At 29.1% G+C, this 20,202-nt stretch overlaps 1 protein-coding gene across 1 annotated transcript in view; it reads right to left on the minus strand.

The window, feature by feature from the left end:
- Positions 1-4,597: 4,597 nt before the first annotated feature.
- Galphai (G protein alpha i subunit) overlaps positions 4,598-20,202 on the minus strand; it is a 71,108-nt gene continuing 55,503 nt past the window's right edge. The window contains exons 2-5 of the mRNA XM_075308583.1: positions 14,513-14,984; positions 14,151-14,245; positions 7,762-7,950; positions 4,598-7,681 (exon numbers count right to left, since the gene is read on the minus strand). Coding sequence (XP_075164698.1) covers positions 7,491-7,681; positions 7,762-7,950; positions 14,151-14,245; positions 14,513-14,984 — 947 coding nt within the window. The 3' untranslated portion in view covers positions 4,598-7,490. The remainder of the gene's footprint in view (positions 7,682-7,761; positions 7,951-14,150; positions 14,246-14,512; positions 14,985-20,202) is intronic.

Here is a 20,202-nt window from a genome sequence, read left to right on the forward strand (position 1 = left end):
ACTTCATTTTACGGTCATTCAAAATCATTTTGTGGTGTTTTTTTTGACGTTTTCGTCGGTAACCACCTCTTTCACCGTCCTCCGTGTTCATTTCACCACGCTTGAATTTTGCATACCAATCAATTATTGTTGATTTCCCTGGGGCAGAGTCCGGAAACTCATTATCAAGCCAAGTTTTTGCTTCCACCGTATTTTTCCCTTCAGAAAATAGTATTTTATCAAAACACGAAATTCCTTTTTTCCCATTTTTTCACAATAACAAAAGTTGCTTCACAAATGACGCTCTATCTCACAAACTAATTGACTTACAGACGTCACATTTTGACACGAATCATTTGAAGGTTGGTACTATATAAAAATAATATGCATTTAATACTAGCGACGCCATCTATGTGTCAGACCGGGGACTTATCAGCCAACCTGTTATAGAAAATCATTTGTTTTACACATTTTACAAATAATTTCAAATTATCTAAAACACAGCAAGGACAAAAAAATATACCGATCGATTTCCCGACAAACGTTGTATTTGTGATAACATCCCTATATTTTTAAAATTAAATTCAAAATATTGAAATAGTATCATATCTGGAGAACTAATGCAAATTCAATGCAGCAGAGGTTTAAAAAGACGACTTCCGGGTTCAAAAATAACAATTTCATTGAGGATACGCTTTTTTTGTTGAGTTGTTTCTCACTCGGATTTCGGTCAATATTTTCTTGATAAGGACGTAAAACGACATAAAAATCAGTTTATGGTAAGATTATAACGAGAGTTTCATTCTATGTGACATCGAACTCTTATCTCAAGAATCAACGTACAACTGACGCCGGAAGTGACGTTTTCTATATTAAAGGCCTAAAAGCAGGTATGCACCTATCGCGAAATCTACAACAAAAAACGGATTGTGTATAAAGTGTAGAGAAGCATAATGCACGCAAATTTTAAACCAGCTAATCGCTTTTGAAAATTGTTAATATTTGTTCCAAATATTCCTCAAATAAATTGTTGATTATTTACAGACCTCTTAAAACTTTTACACACAATGATTGTAATAAATTAAATGTTTGTTGCCATGAGTTGTCAACATCTCTCCAAAATATGCTTTTGACAACCCTGTTATTAAAAAAATATCCATTAGAGGTGCGTACCAGCTTACGAAATTGAACGTTATGCGCTTTACAGACTATCAGTTATTATGAAAAAGTGAAAGTTTTCTGGAGTATTTTACTTTAATCCTAGTATTCATCTACAGCCGAAATTTCATGATGGTATCAATTCATATGTTCATTGAAATGCTTGCTTAAATATGTTAACATTATATTGTCATAAAAAATCAGTAATTTTATTTTTTTGTCTAAAAGAAAAAAAAACCTTGTCGAATGAATGTTTTGAGACATAGAATTCATAGATTTAGCAAACTAAAGTATTGTTTGATCCTTTTTTGCATTTTTCTTTTTGATTTTTAACGAAGAAATTAACTACAACGTAATGAAAATCTAACTAACCATGCAGAACACGCCTTATGTTGTTTCCAAGTTATCAAACGTAAAGAAAACATGTTGCGCGTTTGACCCTAATCTATGGCATTTGGGCATATCGTAAATGAGCAATTTCGACCCTCTTTAGTTATCTATACTCTTTGGTCCGAAGGCATAATCGATACTGCTGCCTGTTTATGGGATCGATAACACATTTACCGATTATTTAGTCGTCGCCGACAAGTCGCATTATGCGCTTTACAGACTATCAGTTATTCCTGACGGAATGTCGGTGTTTGTAAAGAATGTTACGGTGTGTCGGATCGATACGACTTGTCGGCGATGACTAAATAATCGGTAAATGTGTTATCGATCCCATAAACAAGCAGCAGTATCGATTATGCCTTCGGACTTAACTGATAATGTGCACAATATAAGGGATATGTTCGACACGAGCACTGTCGTCCGGAATAACTGATAGTCTGTAAAGCGCATTAACCGAAAATTTCATTAGCATAAATAGCAATGCATTTCTTATGCCCACAAAAAAATTTTTTTCTGATTCAATCACGAAATTAATTGATCCAATTAATTTTTAATTGAAATGTCTTCAATCACAGAAATGATAGTATCAATTAAAAAATTAATTGAAGGTCAATTAAAAAGTTAATTGATCCAATTAAAAAATTAAATTACTATTATTTTTGTGATTGATTTTTGTTTCAATTAAAATTTTTTTGAATCAATTAAATTTTTAATTGTATATTTTTTAAAACTCAATTAAAATTTTAATTGAAAAAATTTTCGTGAAATTTTTTTGTGTGTGGGAACAAAATTTTTCGCTAGAGGTGCATACCGGCCTTTAAGATAAAAATTATTACCCGTGAAGGGAGACGCTTCGCCGTTACTCCAGTTTGTTGTTTTTGTAACAGTGAGTTGTGTTATTATTCCGTTTTGTGCTGCGCTTTTGGTACACCAGCTTGTATCCAGATCAAGGAAGTCTGCGACAAACGAAAAGGTGGCGCATGTCATGGGGTCTTCGGTTCAAGAATGGCCATGCACTGCTACAATCACTGATAGGTAGGAATTGAGGCGGCTGCACTTACCTGATCTTAGTTGGGCCAAAACGTCTTTCCAGATTGTGTCATTTATCAGGCCAGTTGACACTGACATATTTGGTCAGTTGCTAAAGTCATTCCCCAATTCTGGTGAAGCATTCACTCCATTTATGGATTAATTGTGTGGGGAGATGGGCCTTTACTTCCAGCCGCCTGGCTTGCACTTTCGCCCTTAGGACCGGTGGTACTATGTTCGTGTTGTAGCGCATTTTCTCTTTGCTAGTGCCCATCTTTGAAACACGTTCAAACAAAACGTAATCAACTGATTGCCGGAAAATTATTTTTAGTACAAATTGGCATGTCATCTTTTTAACGTCATCTAGTGGAGACCAAGCAGATGTATACAAAGCGAGCTAATGATACACACAAAAAAATTTTTTCTGATTCAATCACGAAATTAATTGATCCAATTAATTTTTTAATTGAAATGTCTTCAATCACAGAAATGATAGTATCAATTAAAAAATTAATTGAAGGTCAATTAAAAATTAATTGATTCAATTAAAAAATTAATTGATACTATTAATTTTTGTGATTGATTTTTGTTTCAATTAAAAAATTTGTTGATTCAATTAAATTTTTAATTGAATTTTTTTTAAAACTCAATTAAAATTTTAATTGGAAAATTTTTCGTGAAATTTTTTTCTGTGTACATACACACAAAAAAATTTTTTTCTGATTCAATCACGAAATTAATTGATCCAATTAATTTTTTAATTGAAATGTCTTCAATCACGAAAATGATAGTATCAATCAGAGTTTTAATTGGGCATAGAAAAAATTCTTGATTAAAAAATTAATTGATTTCATTACCAAATTTCAATTAATTTTTTAATTGATTCAATTAAAAATTTAATTGATGTTGATTGCAAAACTCAATTAATTTATTAATTAAAAGAGGTAACTATTTTCAATTACATTTTGAATTGGCTTAGAATTTTTATACGGATTAACAATTGATTGTTTGAAAAAAAAAATTTAATTAAAAATTTAAAAAAAATGTTCATCACTTTTTTAACTGACTTAGTCTTCCGAATTTGATTAAAAAGTTACTTGTATCAATTAATTTTTTAATTAAAAATTTTAAAATTTTCAATCATTGACTTAATTAACTTAATGTTTCTATCATTATTAAAAAGTTAATTGTATCAATTAATTTATTAATTGAAAAAATTTTCAACTTAAATTAACTTTTTAATTGGAAATATTTTGGTGATATTTTTTTCTGTGTAACGTCCATCTATTGGAAAAATAGTGTATATATTTATACTACCTGGAAGGTATAAATAGAAAAAAATGTCTTCTAATATGTTTGTAAAATTTATATTTTTAATTTATTAATTTAATGACAAAATGATATTTTAAACTAATCATCACTTCTTTTGTTTATATATAGCAATATCGGTATATAAAAAAATGTATAATAAACACATTATTTAATTCACTTTGTATATGGTATCTATATTAAATATTATTTTTCTTTTTAATTTCTTTCAAAATGGGGGAAAATATGAAACAATGGAGCTGCTTAAAAAATATTGCTTTACAAAATTGCAACATTAATTTAGAAAACAGTGAAATTTATTGCGCTTTAAAGTCTAGGATTTTATTAGGTGGAGAAATACCATACAATTGCTTAATGATTTGTCATGTAAATAGTTATGGGTAAGCTTTATGATAATGTTTTCTTTTCTTTGTTTTTTTTTTTTTATTATTAATATTATTATTTACTTTGTTTTTTTTTATTATTATGGGTTTATAACTTAAAGAAATTCGTTAAATGTTTAATAAATTTTATTTTTAACACTAGAATATTAAGACATAAAATTATAGTCGTTTCTTTTTTAATGAAATATTTTAATGCTAATTAGATAAAAGAATGTTAGCGATGGGGAGAGTAAGATAGATAAGGAAGAAGATAGACATAAACATTTATTTCGGTATTTAGGAAATAAACATGAAAGCAAAGCTGGCATACATATAACTTAAAGGCCTCATTTATTTATTTTAATTTTTATTTTTATTTTTAGTTGTTACTGTCATATTTTAATGCACATAAAATGTTTCCGATTTCTAAGAAAAAATATTGCAGTCTTAATGAAAGGCTCGTACTAAGTTCGTTTTTCACTAGCGGAATCCAAAATTACAAGTGCAAAATAACATTGTGTATAGATAGGAGTTTTCTTTGCTCAGCGTGGAATAAATTGCAGGGAAGACCCATATTATCATTTAAATTTTCTTTCCTTAAAATAACATAGTTAAAAAAAATTAACCATGAATAATGTTGATGGTCACCGGAGAATTACGAACTTACTAGCAGCCTTAAAACTGTTTACAGAAACTACATTTCAAGATCTATAAGAAAATTTTTTATACAGGCAATTAAAATAATTCTCTGAATACACCATGCAATCAATCTTCTACGTCTAAAAAAGGCCAACAAAAATGTTTTAAATGGATGGTTTAAAAAATATATCAAATTTTCAACAAATTGTGTACAGTGTTTTGCATTTGTTTTTTATACTGAAAATTAAGTTGGATTTACATGAAGACGCTTAAAAGCAAAATCAATGTTGTCTAGCAAAACAAAAGTTATTCTATTTAACATTTATAATATAAATGTTCAATGAAAATTATAACTTTTTAAGGTTTTGTTTTTAATTCGTCAAACAAAAGAATTAAAAAATGACCTATAACAATGAGAAAATTGTTATAGGCCATTTATACTATTAATAACAAAATATTATCACCAAAAATCTGAATTTTCTCCTATGAAGGGGGATAAAACGAATTTCATGCAAAATGTATTCGTTAGCTTTTAGGATAATTTATGGGTTTAAAAAAGTGGTTTTTGGTTCTTGAAATGTATTTGGATGTAATTTTAAATCATGGTAAATTTTACAAATTTACCAGCAGACAAGGAATGATGCTTTTGTATTGTTTTCGATGATTGAAATTGAAGCATAACATGAAGCAAAGAGTGTATTTAATTTTTTTATAAAGGTATGAGACTTTTAAAACGAAATCTTTTATGCTCAAAAAGGACGAAGTTCTTTTCAACGCGATTCACAATTGAAAACAATCCAATCTGCAATGTACAGAATCCACTCGTTTTAAACTCGATTCTTTTTTTGTGCCATAGAAACGAATTTAAGAACATTAAATTGCACATAACATTCTAAAGAATACATACTAAATAATAGTTAAACTGTTAAAAGAATGAGTGATTTTTTGCTGGGTGTTGTAAAATAAAAATTTTAAATAGCATTTTTTAAATTGCAAAACACTTGAAAAATGTGGATGTTTTGTTAATTAAATTGAAATGAATAATTTAACAAAATTAAAATTCCTAGTTAGTAGACACAGCAGCAAATTCTGCTAAGACAGCAAAAAGTTTGCTGAAAAAGGAAATGCAAACGATATCTGCTAGTTTTTTTTTTAAACCCGTGTACCTAAAAAATATTTAAATTTTATTGATACTATAATTTCTGTGATTGAAGATATTCCAATGAAAAAATTAATTGGATCAATTAATTTTGTGATTTAATGAGAAAATTTTTTTTTGTGTGCATAGTTTCAGAAAAATATCAGATTATTGAGCAAATACAAGTGGTGCAAAATTGACGCAGAAGCGATGAATTTAACATGGGCTTGTCATAGGACGGAAGTCCTCCCTTGCAACAGCCGAATTTGCATCACTTCTTTTGGTGTGATCCGAATTCAATGTTTTGGATGTAAATAAAAAAATTCTGTGATATTTTGTCAAATAAATAATTTTTTATAATTTTTAAAATTATAATACCAATTAAAAAACTAATTGGCAGTCAATTAAAAATTTAATTGATCCAATTAAACAATTCATTCATACTATTAATTTGCGTGATTGATTTTTGTTTCAATTAAAAAATTTCTTGAATCAATTCAATTTTTAATTGAATATTTTTTAAAACTCAATTAAGATTTTAATTGTAAAAATTTCCGTGAAATTTTTTTTTTTCTGTGTGGCTTAAAAGAATTTTTGCTGATCGCATTTAGGAGCTTTTAATAATATTAGAGGGTTGTAATATATAAAAAAACTAGTTTTGGTTCTTCAAAAACCATTTGGCTTCATGTGAAAAAGGTTTCATTGATTTACAATTTGGTTTGAAAAACAAATCGTAAAAGTGAAAATGCTCTATATACAGATTCAATGACATGACCATTTTCGCTTCCATAGTTATAAAGCTGTCTCGGTATTCGGTAAAAAATGGGAACACTACGTAAAATTTGTTGAGAAGTTACGATGTTTTTTTAATCATCCAATCCTATAAAAATTGACATTATTACATCGAACTTAGTTCGAACCCTAGGTTGAGGGGGGTTGAATAATTGCATGGTGTAATGTAATCTAAACCGTTTACAATTATATTTGTTACATAAATTCCATAAAAAAAAATTAAAAACAGCTTACATAGTTCACATCAAATTTAAATAACGATAATAATTGTATAGAAAATAGGCCAACATGAAACAAATGTCAAAATATAGATTTATAATGGAATCGCATTAAAAAGAAAATCATTGTCACAATGCTTGCTTATATTTAATAAATGGAAATTATTGTTCCATTTTAGTCACAATGCTAATATGGGTTATTATAATGAAAACCAAACAAATGAGACCAATTGTAAATACTTTGATTCATATGCTTGGGATATTATTTTTCTTCTTCTTGTCCATCATCATCTTCTTCGTGTAAGGGAATGACTGATTGTTGCATGAGTAAGTGAGAAATTATAATAAAAATAATTCTAAGCATACTTCGTTTCGCTTCTTTTTGTTTAATTTTAATTACACACATAATTGTATAGTATTTGTTTTTTTTTTTGTTATTATAAAAAATTTAAATATCTAGAATAAACCACAATCTTTGAGATTGTTTTTTATTATGACATCGGTCACTGCATCGAATACAAATTGTACATTATTTGTATCTGTGGCACAGGTTAAATGTGTATAGATTGTTTTTTGATCTTTACGTTTACTTAAACTTTCAAATTTCATTCGAATATAGCAAGCAGCATCTTCAAATGTATTTGGTCCTGTAAAAATAGAGAGGGAGAAATTTAATATTAGCTTGTTTTGCTTTCATTAATTTTTTTTCTGTGTTGTTTATACATACCAGTATATTCTGGAAAACATATTGTTAAGGGAGATCGTTTTATTTTTTCTTCAAACAAATCCTTTTTGTTTAGGAAGAGTATTATTGAGGTTTCCACAAACCATTTGGAATTGCAAATAGAATCGAATAGTTTTAGTGACTCAATCATTCGATTCATTTCTTCATCTTCAGCTAAAACTAAATCGTAGCCTAGAAAGAATAGAATTATAAAAGAATAGGTTAAAATATGATGGGAATCGTAACGCTTTAAATAAAACTAGAAAATAGAGTCTTAAGTTCGTTAGGGCCAGATCATATGTCCTCATAGTTATAGTGGCTGTCTGTTATTTCAGGCTTTCTTGGACTATTTAGTCCATTGTGATGTCCCCATATAAATCACATTTATGAAATTCTCCAAAAAAACAAAACCTCAAAATAGCATTATTTGTTTATATATGATTTTCTATTTTCTAGCTTGCATACACAAAGCCGTGGGTTCGATTCCTGCTTCGACCGAACACCAAAAAGTTTTTCAACGGTGGATTATCCCACCTCAGTAATGCTGGTGACATTTCTGAGCGTTTCAAAGCTTCTCTAAGTGGTTTCACAGCAATGTGAAACGCCGTTCGGACTCGGCTATAAAAAGGAGGTTCCTTGTCATTGAGCTTAACATGGAATCGGGCAGCACTCAGTGATAAGGGAGAAGTGCACCACTGTGGTATCACAAAGGACTGAATAGTCGAAGTGAGCCAGATACATCGGGCTGCCACCTAACCTAACCTACATATACTGGAAGTTGGTTTATGAGGGATCTGTATGGAACCGGTAAACTCAGATGGAGTTTCTATATCGGTTTGTTACAGTTCTATCGAACAAACATTTTGAAAATTTTACTCAAAGCATAAATATTTTTGCGAATTTTTTCAAAAGTGGAAGTGGACTATATATCTACATTGACATTCTTACGTATAGAGCCACAGTGCTGTTATGGTTAGCATGACGAGGGACTAGGGATACAAAAGCCGAAAAAATGTTTACCAAAAAAGTCTAAAAATGGATGTCGACATGGATCTTCAAAATCGGTGAATCGATTTTTTTTAAATCGAGCCAAATTGTCTTATCTAATGTTGTTCAAAAATTGATAAAAAAACGACGATAAAGTCGCATTTTAATTGAAAAAAGAATGTGATACGGGGTGAAAATTCACCAAAAAGTCGAAAATTGTAAATGGACTTTGATTAAGAGTAAAAGTCGAAAGACATCTAGTTCCACATTTTACAGAATCTAAAAGTTCAAAAGATCGATGTTTGCAAAAGACGAAAGGGGCAGAACTCATATTTAAAACAGAAAGTCGTCACCAGAGACATAGCCCTTTTACACCGTAGTGCAATCACGGTTGCCACTCGAGCCCAAAATAATCTACCAAAATTTGAAGAACATTTTATCAAACAAAAAATTTTATTTCCATAGAAATTTTTTTCAAAACTTTATCTCTTTAGAAAGTTTTATCAACATTTTATTTCTATAGAAAATTTTGTCAAAATTTTATGTCTATAGAAAATGTTGTCAAACTTTTATTTCTATAGAAAATTTTATTTCTATAGAAAATTTTGTCAAAATTTTATTTCTATAGAAAATTTTGTCAAAATTTTATTTCTATAGAAAATTTTGTCAAAATTTTATTTCTATAGAAAATTTTGTCAAAATTTTATTTCTATAGAAAATTTTGTCAAAATTTTATTTCTATAGAAAATTTTGTCAAAATTTTATTTTTATAGAAAATTGTGTCAAAATTTTAATTTTATAGAAAATTTTGTCAAAATTTTATTTCTATCAAAAATTTTATAAAAATTGTATTTGATTATTTATTTGGATAAAAGTCGAATAAAAAACATCTGGAGTTTTTTCATTAATGACCTTGAGCTGGACTAAAACCAAAAATAAAATTGTATTTTTATAGAAAATTGTGTCAAAATTTTATTTTTATAGAAAATTTTGTCAAAATGTTATTTCTATAGAAAAATTTGTCAAACTTATTTCTATAGAAAATTTTGTCAAAATTTTATTTCTATAGAAAATTTTGAAAAATTTTTCTATGGAAATAAAATTTTGACAAAATTTTCTATAGATATAAAATTTTGACAAAATTTTCTATAGATATAAAATTTTGACAAAATTTTCTATAAAGATAAAATTTTGAAAAAATTTTCTATGGAAATAAAATTTTTTTGTTTGGTAGTTTTTTGGTAAAATGTTCTTAAAATTTTGGTAGATTATTTTGGGCTCGAGTGGCAACCGTGATTGCACTACGGTGTAAAAGGGCCATGTCTTTTATAGAAAATTTTGTCAAAATTTTATTTTTATAGAAAATTTTGTAAAAAATTTATTTTTATAGAAAATTTTGTACAAATGTTATTTATTTTATTTATTTTATTTTATTTTCATTATGTAATTTGAAGCCACATAGCGGCCAATTTATGTAAATTACAATGGACTACTAACCGTGACTAAAGTATAATTGAAGTTATGACAATGTGAAAATATATGCGAGTATATAAAAAGTATAATTACATATATGAGGTATAAAATAGATTAATTAATAATATGACAAAAAATGAAATATGACAATTATAATTAATAATATGATAAAAAAAAATATAAAAAAAAATGAAATATGACAAAACATTTTTAGTTCCCATTATGATTGAAAAAAGGCAAAATAAGAAAATATTATTTACTCAAACAAGCACAACAAAGCAGCACTACTAACTCGAGTTTGGATAAGCTTCATGCAGGTGATCCAAGATGATCGAGTAATCTTTTACGATATGTCGAATCAGAAATCGAGAAGTCCTTTAAATTAGTAGGGAGACAGTTATAAGATCTGGCGATTCTAGCCTGAAATGACTTGTCCATATGACCTCTGGCAAGAGGTACAACAATCTGATTTCGCCGCGATCGGCCAAATGAAAATAAGTCCACGAGAAATCGAGGTGACTGAGCACTGAAAATTTTGTGGAAAAGAACAAATGATCTGAAGTCAATAAAACTCGAAAATGGGCACCCCAGGAAATCCTGGACATGAGGAGATATGTGGTCATATCGACGCAATGAATGTAGATAACGGACTATTCTATGAATTGCTAGTTTAACTTTCCTTATGTTACCAGCATTTGTGCCACAAAAAATCTCAATGCCGTATAGAATATTGGGCATTGCCAAAGCATGTACAAGTCTCTTTTTGAATGAAAAAGGCAGCATCAAATCAGAGTTGTACAATTGGCGTAGAGTCAAATTCGTTTGACTAATAACATTGTCTATATGTAGATCAAATGAAAGTCTATCGTCAATGGTAACCCCCAAACATTTTAAATGGTGGACGACTTCAATATCACACCCATTATAAGAAAGAGTTAGTCCAATATCAGGATGAGATGAAAAAATTAATGCTTTTGTCTTAGAACCATTGACGGAAAGATTATTGAGACACATCCAACTGTATAAACTATTAGTTACAAAATCAATCTTAGCTTGTAAGACATCTAAATTATTAACATCCCCCCGAAAAAGCAACTGAACATCATCGGCGTACGAAAAAGTGGAGCAAAACATATCAAGATTCGCAAATAAATCATTAAGAAAAAGTATGAAAAGCATAGGCCCAAGAATTGAGCCTTGTGGGACTCCACTCCTTACCGACAAAATATTTGATCTTTCTCCATTGATCTGCACATATTGCTTTCTACCTGTAAGGTATGAAGCAATAAGTTTGCAGGCACTAAAGCCGAAGCCGAAGTATTGGTGAAGCTTTTTTACCAATATGAAATGATCTACGCGATCGAAGGCCTTTTCTAAGTCTAATGAAAGTAAAACGCATACTTTATCATGCGTGAAACTCCCCCTTATAGCATCAGTTAGGCCAAGCAGTAACATTGTTGTGCTTCTATGACTTCTGAAGCCACATTGACAATCAGAAAGTAACTTATTAAATTCTAGATAATCATTAAGTTGCTTTTTCAAAATATATTCGAATACCTTAGATAAAACAGGCATTAGCGCTATCGGCCTATACTCATGACAATTCGGACTTGACTTTTTCTTAATCGGACACACTCTTGCCGTTTTCCACTCACGTGGGAACTTAGAAGTCATTTCTATAGAAAAAGAAGTTATTTCTATAGAAAATTTTGTCAAAATTTTATTTCTATAGAAAATTTTGTCAAAATTTTATTTTTATAGAAAATTTTGTCAAAATGTTATATCTATAGAAAATTTTGTCAAAATTGCAGTTATAAAGAAAATTTGTGAATTTTTTAAAAATTATAATTCTATAGAATATGTTGTCAAAATTTTATTTCTATAGAAAATTTTTTCAAAATTTTATTTCTATTGAAAATTTTATTTTTATCGAAAATTTTGTCAAAAATTGTATTTCTATTGAAAATTGTGTCAAAATTTTATTTCTATAGAAAATTTTATCAAAATTGTATTTCTATAGAAAATTTTATCAAAATTGTATTTCTATAGAAAATTTTATTTCTATAGAATATGTTGTCAAAATGTTATGTCTATAGAAAAATTTTGTCAAAAATTGTATTTCTATAGAAAATTATGTCAAAATTTTATTTATATAGAAAATTTTGTCAAAATTTTATTTCTATAGAAAATTTTGTCAAAATTTTATTTCTATCGAAAATTTTGTCAAAATTTTATTTCTATAGAAATTTTTGTCAAAATTTCATTTTTATAGAAAATTTTGTCAAAATGTGATTTCTATAGAAAATTTTGCCAACATTTTCTAAATTTTATTTCTATAGAAAATTTTATCAAAATTTTATTTCTATAGAAAATTTTGTCAAAATTTTATTTCTATAGAAAATTTTGTCAAAATTTTATTTCTATAGAAAATTTTGTCAAAATTTTGTTTTAATAGAAAATTTTTCTAAAATTTATTTCTATAGGAAATTTAGTCAAAACTTTATTTCTATAGAAAATTTTGTCAAAATTGTAGTTATAAAGAAAAGGTGTGAATTTTTTAAAAATTATATTTCTATAGAATATGTTGTCAAAATTTTATGTCTATAGAAAATTTTGTCAAAATTTTATTTTTATAGAAAATTTTGTCAAAATTTAATTTTTATAGAAAATTTTGTCAAAATTTTATTTTTATAGAAAATTTTGTCAAAATTTTATTTTTATAGAAAATTTTGTCAAAATTTTATTTTTATAGAAAATTTTGTCAAACTGTTATTTCTATAGAAAAAATTGTCAAACTTTTATTTCTTTAGAAAATTTTGTCAAAATTTTATTTCTATAGAAAATTTTGTCAAAATGTTATTTCTATAGAAAAATTTGTCAAACTTTTATTTCTTTAGAAAATTTTGTCAAAATTTTATTTCTATAGAAAATTTTTTCAAAATTTTATCTTTTTTCTATGGAAATAAAATTTTGAAAAATGTTTCTATGGAAATAAAATTTTGACAAAATTTTCTATAGACATAAAATTTTGACAAAATTTTCTATAAAGATAAAATTTTTGAAAAAATTTTCTATGGAAACAAAATTTTTTTGTTTGGTAGTTTTTTGGTAAAATGTTCTTAAAATTTTGGTAGGTTATTTTGGGCTCGAGTGGCAACCGTGATTGCACTACGGTGTAAAAGGGCCATGTCTTTTTATAGAAAATTTTGTAAAAAATTTATTTTTATAGAAAATTTTGTCAAAATGTTATTTCTATAGAAAATTTTGTCAAAATTTTATTTCTATAGAAAATTTTGTCAAAATTTTATTTTTATAGAAAATTTTGTCAAAATGTTATATCTATAGAAAATTTTGTCAAAATTGCAGTTGTAAAGAAAATTTGTGATTTTTTTAAAAATTATATTTCTATAGAATATGTTGTCAAAATTTTATTTCTATAGAAATTTTTTTCAAAATTTTATTTCTATTGAAAATTTTGTCAAAATTTTGTTTTTATAGAAAATTTTTCTAAATTTTATTTCTATAGAATATTTTGTCAAAACTTTATTTCTATAGAAAACTTTGTCAAAATAGTTATAAAGAAAAAGTTTTTCAGCGGCGCACTATCCCCTCTTTGTGACATTGGTGACATTTCTGAGTGTTTTAAAGAGTCCGCAATGTGAAACGCCGTTTGAACTCGGTTATAAAAATAAGGAACAATGTCATTGAGCGAAACATAGATGGACTGCATAGACCTAGTGAGCCTAAATTAACGAACTTTACTGAGATTTTGTGATTTGCATTTTCATTTCCTTTCAATACTTAAATTTTAAGTTCACCTGTGTTTAAAATTTCTGCCTTGCTTTCTTTTGGTCAAAGGTTGGTCTGTAGCGATTGCTTTTTTGCTGTTTCGAAAACTTAACTCTATAATCCATTGTTCTTGACATACATACCCGATAATGCTACACAAAAGATAATTGCTGTCACACACTCAAAACAATGTATCCACTTTTTACGTTCCGATCGTTGACCGCCAACATCAAACATTCTGCAAAATAAAATAAACGAATATACAAAAAAAAAATCTATGAAAACAATTAAATGTGCAAAAAAACTACAATAAACAAAATGCGAGGAAAACAAAGGAATTCCATAGTCAAACCTCAAAATAGTAAAATATTAAAAGGGGGAGGGATGGGTATGCCAGACATGGAGGAATATGGATTCATTCATTATTTCGCATTTGTTCATTTCCCATCAACATCATTATCATCATATGAATTTGTTAGCACCCTCCTTCTCGTTTTGTACTTACTTGAAATATAGACCTTTACATTTGAAATGTGTTTCCACTATGCCAGTGGTTTTGACGCGCGTGCGCAACACATCCTGCTGTGTGGGTATATAATTCGGCGTTGATATACGATCCAGTGAATTGAGATAATAGGCTGCGGAATCATTTAATTGATACTCTCGTGAACGTGCAAATGACTGTTGTACTCCCGCATCAGACCATAGTTTCTTCATGAGTAATACTATTTCAGGAAGCAATATACCCTCTTCGGCAGCTGAGGCATATGTAAAAAATTGACGGGCTATTTCCGTTTTTGATGGATCGGCAAAATCAATTTTCAGATGACCCATAGCACGTATAATGGCCATAAGTGATTGTATTGTATTGCTGTAGACAACGCGACGATATTCTTCGCATTCTTCCTGTGAGTAACCGGCTTCATGAATGATTTTCATTTGTTTAACAATGGTCGATTTGCCAGATTCTCCAGCACCTGTAAGGGTTAAAAAAAGGGATGAGTTTTTTTTTCAATTTCAAATTTTATGAAACAAAAGGGGCCAAAACAGCCATAGGCCAATTGCCTTTTTAATAAATTCTCGTTTTTGTTTTTCTTTTCTTAAAAGGTTAATTCTATTATAACCAAAGTCATAGAGATCAATAGTTCGATATGCCTTAAGAAATGAAAGAATCATCTAAAAAGCCAACACTAGACAATGAATCCATGCCACAAGACACAAACGCACAAAAAGCCTAGCCCTTTTAGACTCAATTATGTATGCTGCTCCAGATCAGTAATAAATTTTAATAATAATTGTCAAAACAAAAAACCACTTGATCCACCCAGTTTCGGAAAGGGGCAACACAGAGAACAGAACCACTGGAAATTGTCAAAAGTGTGAAATTGACAGACATACATACTTTTGGACACTACATAGTGGTCATTGTGTCATTTGCGGTATCTAAGCTCCGAAACATTGTTCAGTTGTTGCGAAATTAATCAAGTGAAAGCAAGATGGGATAATGGAATGAATGAATGAATGGACGGACAGACAGATGTGCACACAGACGACCAATGTGAAAGAGCTGGGAATAAAACAAAAAAAAAAAAAAAGTTTGTACAACCACAAAAAACGGAAATGCCATGTCAAAAATTGTACAAACAAATAATTAAATGCAACAATTTGTGTAAAAAAACATTCATTCAATTGATTCCTATACAAATTCCGAATTGTAATTGTCTGCGTGTGTATGTGTGCGGAGAGTTCGAAAGGGGCATAGACCATAGGTTTAGACAAATGTAAAAACAATCCGAGTACCATCATCGTCAATTGGCATTAAAACTAGCAGAGGGTTTTTATAGGGATGATAGTCAGAATAAAAAAAAAAACTTTTTAAAATTTGGAAAGTTGAGATTTCGAGGATCAGACTTTTTCATAAATTTGATATAGCCCCCATATAGACCGATCTCCCGATTTTACTTCTTAGGTTCTTATAAATTCAGAATCTGATCTAAAAATGGTTCTTATAAATTCAGAATCTGATCTAGCCTTCATAGGTAAAATCTTTACATTTATCTGTGGGAAGCGTACTGGGAAAATATCTTTCATCAAACCCCCCTGAAATTTTCAAAGGGAACTATTATATTTGATTCATGGTGGTGGGTATTTAAGATTCGGCCCGGCCGAATTTACTACTGTATATACTTGCTATACCCTCCACCATAGGATGGGGGTATATTAACTTTGTCATGCCATTTGTAACACATCGAAATATTGCTCTAAGACCCCATAAAGTATATATATATTCCGGGTCGTGGTGAAATTCTGAGTCGATCTGAGCATGTCCGTCCGTCCGCCTGTTGAAATCACGCTAACTTCCGAACGAAACAAGCTATCGACTTGAAACTTGGCACAAGTAGTTGTTATTGATGTAGGTCGGATGGTATTGCAAATGGGCCATATCGGTCCACATTTACGTATAGCCCCCATATAAATGGACCCCCAAATTTGGCTTGCGATTGCTCTAAGAGAAGCAAATTTCATCCGATCCGGCTGAAATTCAGTACATGGTGTTAGTATATGGACTCTAACAACCATGCAAAAATTGGTTCACATCGGTCCATAATTACATATAGCCCCCATATAAACCGATCCCACGATTTGGCTTGCAGAGCCTCTAAGAGATGCAAATTTCATCCGATCCGCCTGCAATTTGGTACATGGTGTTAGTATATGGTCTCTAGCAACCATGCAAAAATTGGTCCACATCGATCCATAATTATATATAGCCACCATATAAACCGATCCCCAGATTTAGCTTGCGGAGCTTCTAAAAGAAGCAAATTTCATCCGATTCAGCTGAAATTTGGTACATGGTGCTAGTATATGGTCTCTAACAACCATGCAAAAATTGGTCCATATCGGTTCATAATTAAATATAGTCCCCATATAAACCGATCCCAAGATTTGACCTCCGGTGCCTTTTAGAGAAGTAAAATTCATCCCATCTGGTTGAAATTTGGTACGTGGTGGTAGTGTATGATATTAACAACCATGCCAAAAGTGGTCCATATCAGTCCATAATCACATATAACCTCGTTGATGAGAAAAATTCATCCGATTCAGTTGAAATTTGGTACGTGATGTTAGTATATGGTATCCAACAACCATGCAGGAATTGGTTCATATCAGTCCATAATTATATAAACCGATCTCCAGATTTGACCTCCGGAGCCCCTTGGAAGAGCAAAATTTATCCGATTTTGTTGAAATTTGGTACGTGATGTTAGTATATGGTCTCTAACAACCATGCAAAAATTGTCCACATCGGTCCATAATTATATATAGCTCCCATATAAACCGATCCCCAGATTTGACTTCAGGTGCCTTTTAGAGAAGTAAAATTCATCCCATCTGGTTGAAATTTGGTACGTGATGTTAGTATATAATATTTAACAACCATGCCAAAAGTGGTCCATATCAGTCCATAATCATATATAGCCCCCATATAAACCGATCCCGAGATTTGGTTTTGGAGCCTTTCTGGAGGAGCAAATTTCATCCGAGTCAGTTGAAATTTGGTACATTGTGCTAGTATATGGCCGTTAACAACCATGCCTAACTACACAGAAAAAAATATCACCAGAATATTTCCAATTAAAAAGTTAATTGAAGTTGAATGTTTTTTCAATTAATAAATTAATTGATACAATTAACTTTTTAATCAAGGTAGAAACATTAGGTTAATTAAGTCAATGATTGAAAATTTTAAAATTTTTAATTAAAAAATTAATTGATAGAATTAACTTTTTAATCAAATTCAGAAGACGAAGTCAGTGATGAACATTTCTTAATCAAAATAAAAATTCTAAGCCAATGCAGAAAGTAGTTGAAAATAGTTACCTTTTTAAATAAAAAATTAATTAGGGTTTGCATTCAAAATCAATTAAATTTTTAATTGAATCAATTAAAAAATTAATTGAAAATTGCTAATGACATCAATTAATTTTTTAATCAAGGATTTTTTCTATACCCAATTAAAACTGTGATTGATACTATCATTTTCGTGATTGAAGACATTTCAATTAAAAAATTAATTGGATCAATTAATTTCGTGATTGAATCAGAAAAATATTTTTTTGTGTGTAGGTCCATATCAGTATATATAGCCCTCAGATAAATCGATCATAGGGTACATAAGATTCGGCCCGGTCGAATTCACTACTGTATATACTTGTTTTTTAACTGTCCTACTCTTCCGAGTTTGATTAAAAAGTTAATTGTATCAAATATTTTTTTAATTGAAAAAGTTTTCAGCTTTTACTGCAGTCTACTAAAAAAATTCTTTAAGTGCAATCATATTTTGTCAGCCTTGTAATAGAAAATAACACTATTTGGACCACATGTAACTAGTTATATGTACATATGAGTAATCGCCCATTAATGAATCAATTGTATAGAGAAAAAATCAAAAACAATGTATTATATGATGCATAAAGCCTAACAATTATTGAGCAATAGATTGAATCATAATACGGCCTTTATAAAAAAAAAACAAAGATAGACATTCAATAGAATAAAAAAAAATATTTCCAAATGATTTGACATAATTGGAATAGATGGACATGTAAACGATATGACTTTTAACATAATGCGGCAGGGAATGATACATAGCAAGAAAAATCGTAAATGTTATTTACGATTCATGAACACTCGTTTACAAAAGTCAAACGATGCACATATATTATGAAAAATATATAATTATCAAAATGACAAGACATAATCTGAAATATCACACAAGAAAATCTATAATTTATCCATAAAGTTAAAACATATCCTAACAATATTTTGGATCGACAAATAAGATGGATAAACAGATATTAGATCAACTGTGAATATCTTCACACTGGTCTCAAAGGCCTGTGGCATCCACAAGTCCAACGTGATATCTAAACATTTATAACATTGTGGGGTTTATTCCCTTAATTAGGGTGCCCTATATATTTTCAATCAACTGATGTTATACTTTTACTTTCAATTATTACCGAAAAATAAGCATACATTGTTGCTTTATTTAAATTTGAATATCTATTTTTTTTTCTTTCATTCATTGAAATGAATGATTCAATTCAATGCTAATGACATAATTTTTATTTCAATATCCGACACAATTTAAATTTAAATTAAATTTTAACAATAAACGAACTCATCAAAATATTGGTGTGAACAATAATATTTCGATCATTATAAGAAATAAACAATAAAGGTTTCATTTATATATAAAACGGGCATTATTAATACATTTTTAAATGGGGCAATCACAAACCAATAAAAATGTTGGTTTACATGATGTTACTACAGAAACAAAATATCATCAAAATATTTTCAATTATATTATGTATAGTTGATTGAAGTTGAAAACGTAATCAATCCAAAAATTAACCGATACGAATAAAATTGAAAAAAAAAAAAACAATTAATAACATTAAGAAAAAGTTTGTTAAGAAAATGAAAATGTTAATGTGTTTAGTTGTAATATTAATTGTTCCAATTACCATTTTAATTAAATTAGATAATTTGATTTCATTTGATTTTTTTTTGTATCAAATCGAAAATAAATTTACAAGCTAGGTTAGGTTAGGTTATGTGGCAGCCCGATGTATCAGGCTCACTTAGACTATTCAGTCCATTGTGATACCACAGTGGTGAACTTCCCTCTTATTACTGAGTGCTGCCCGATTCCATGTTAAGATCAATGACAAGGGACCTCCTTTTTATAGCCGAGTCCGAACGGCGTTCCACATTCCAGTGAAACCACTTAGAGAAGCTTTGAAACCCTCAGAAATGTCGCCAGCATTGATGAGGTGGGATAATCCACCGATGAAAAACTTTTTGGTGTTCGGTCATAACAGGAATCGAACCCACGACCTTGTGTATGGCAAGGCGGGCATGCTAACCATTGCTCCACGGTGGCTCCCGAAAAATGTACAAGCTAACATCGATCTCAAGCTTGATTTTAATTAAAAAAATATAATTGGAAATTTTGTTTAGTTTTGTAAAATTTTGAAAATATAAACTTGTATAAAGTTACAAGAAAATTATACCATGTAAAGGTAAAATACTTAAAAAAAATAATAAAAAAAATTATACAATAAATAATTGATAACCTCAATAAAAAAAATTAATTGTGTTTTGTGATCAAAATCAATAAAA

Source organism: Haematobia irritans, chromosome 4, assembly GCF_050003625.1.
Source record: "Haematobia irritans isolate KBUSLIRL chromosome 4, ASM5000362v1, whole genome shotgun sequence".
NCBI lineage: Eukaryota > Metazoa > Arthropoda > Insecta > Diptera > Muscidae > Haematobia > Haematobia irritans.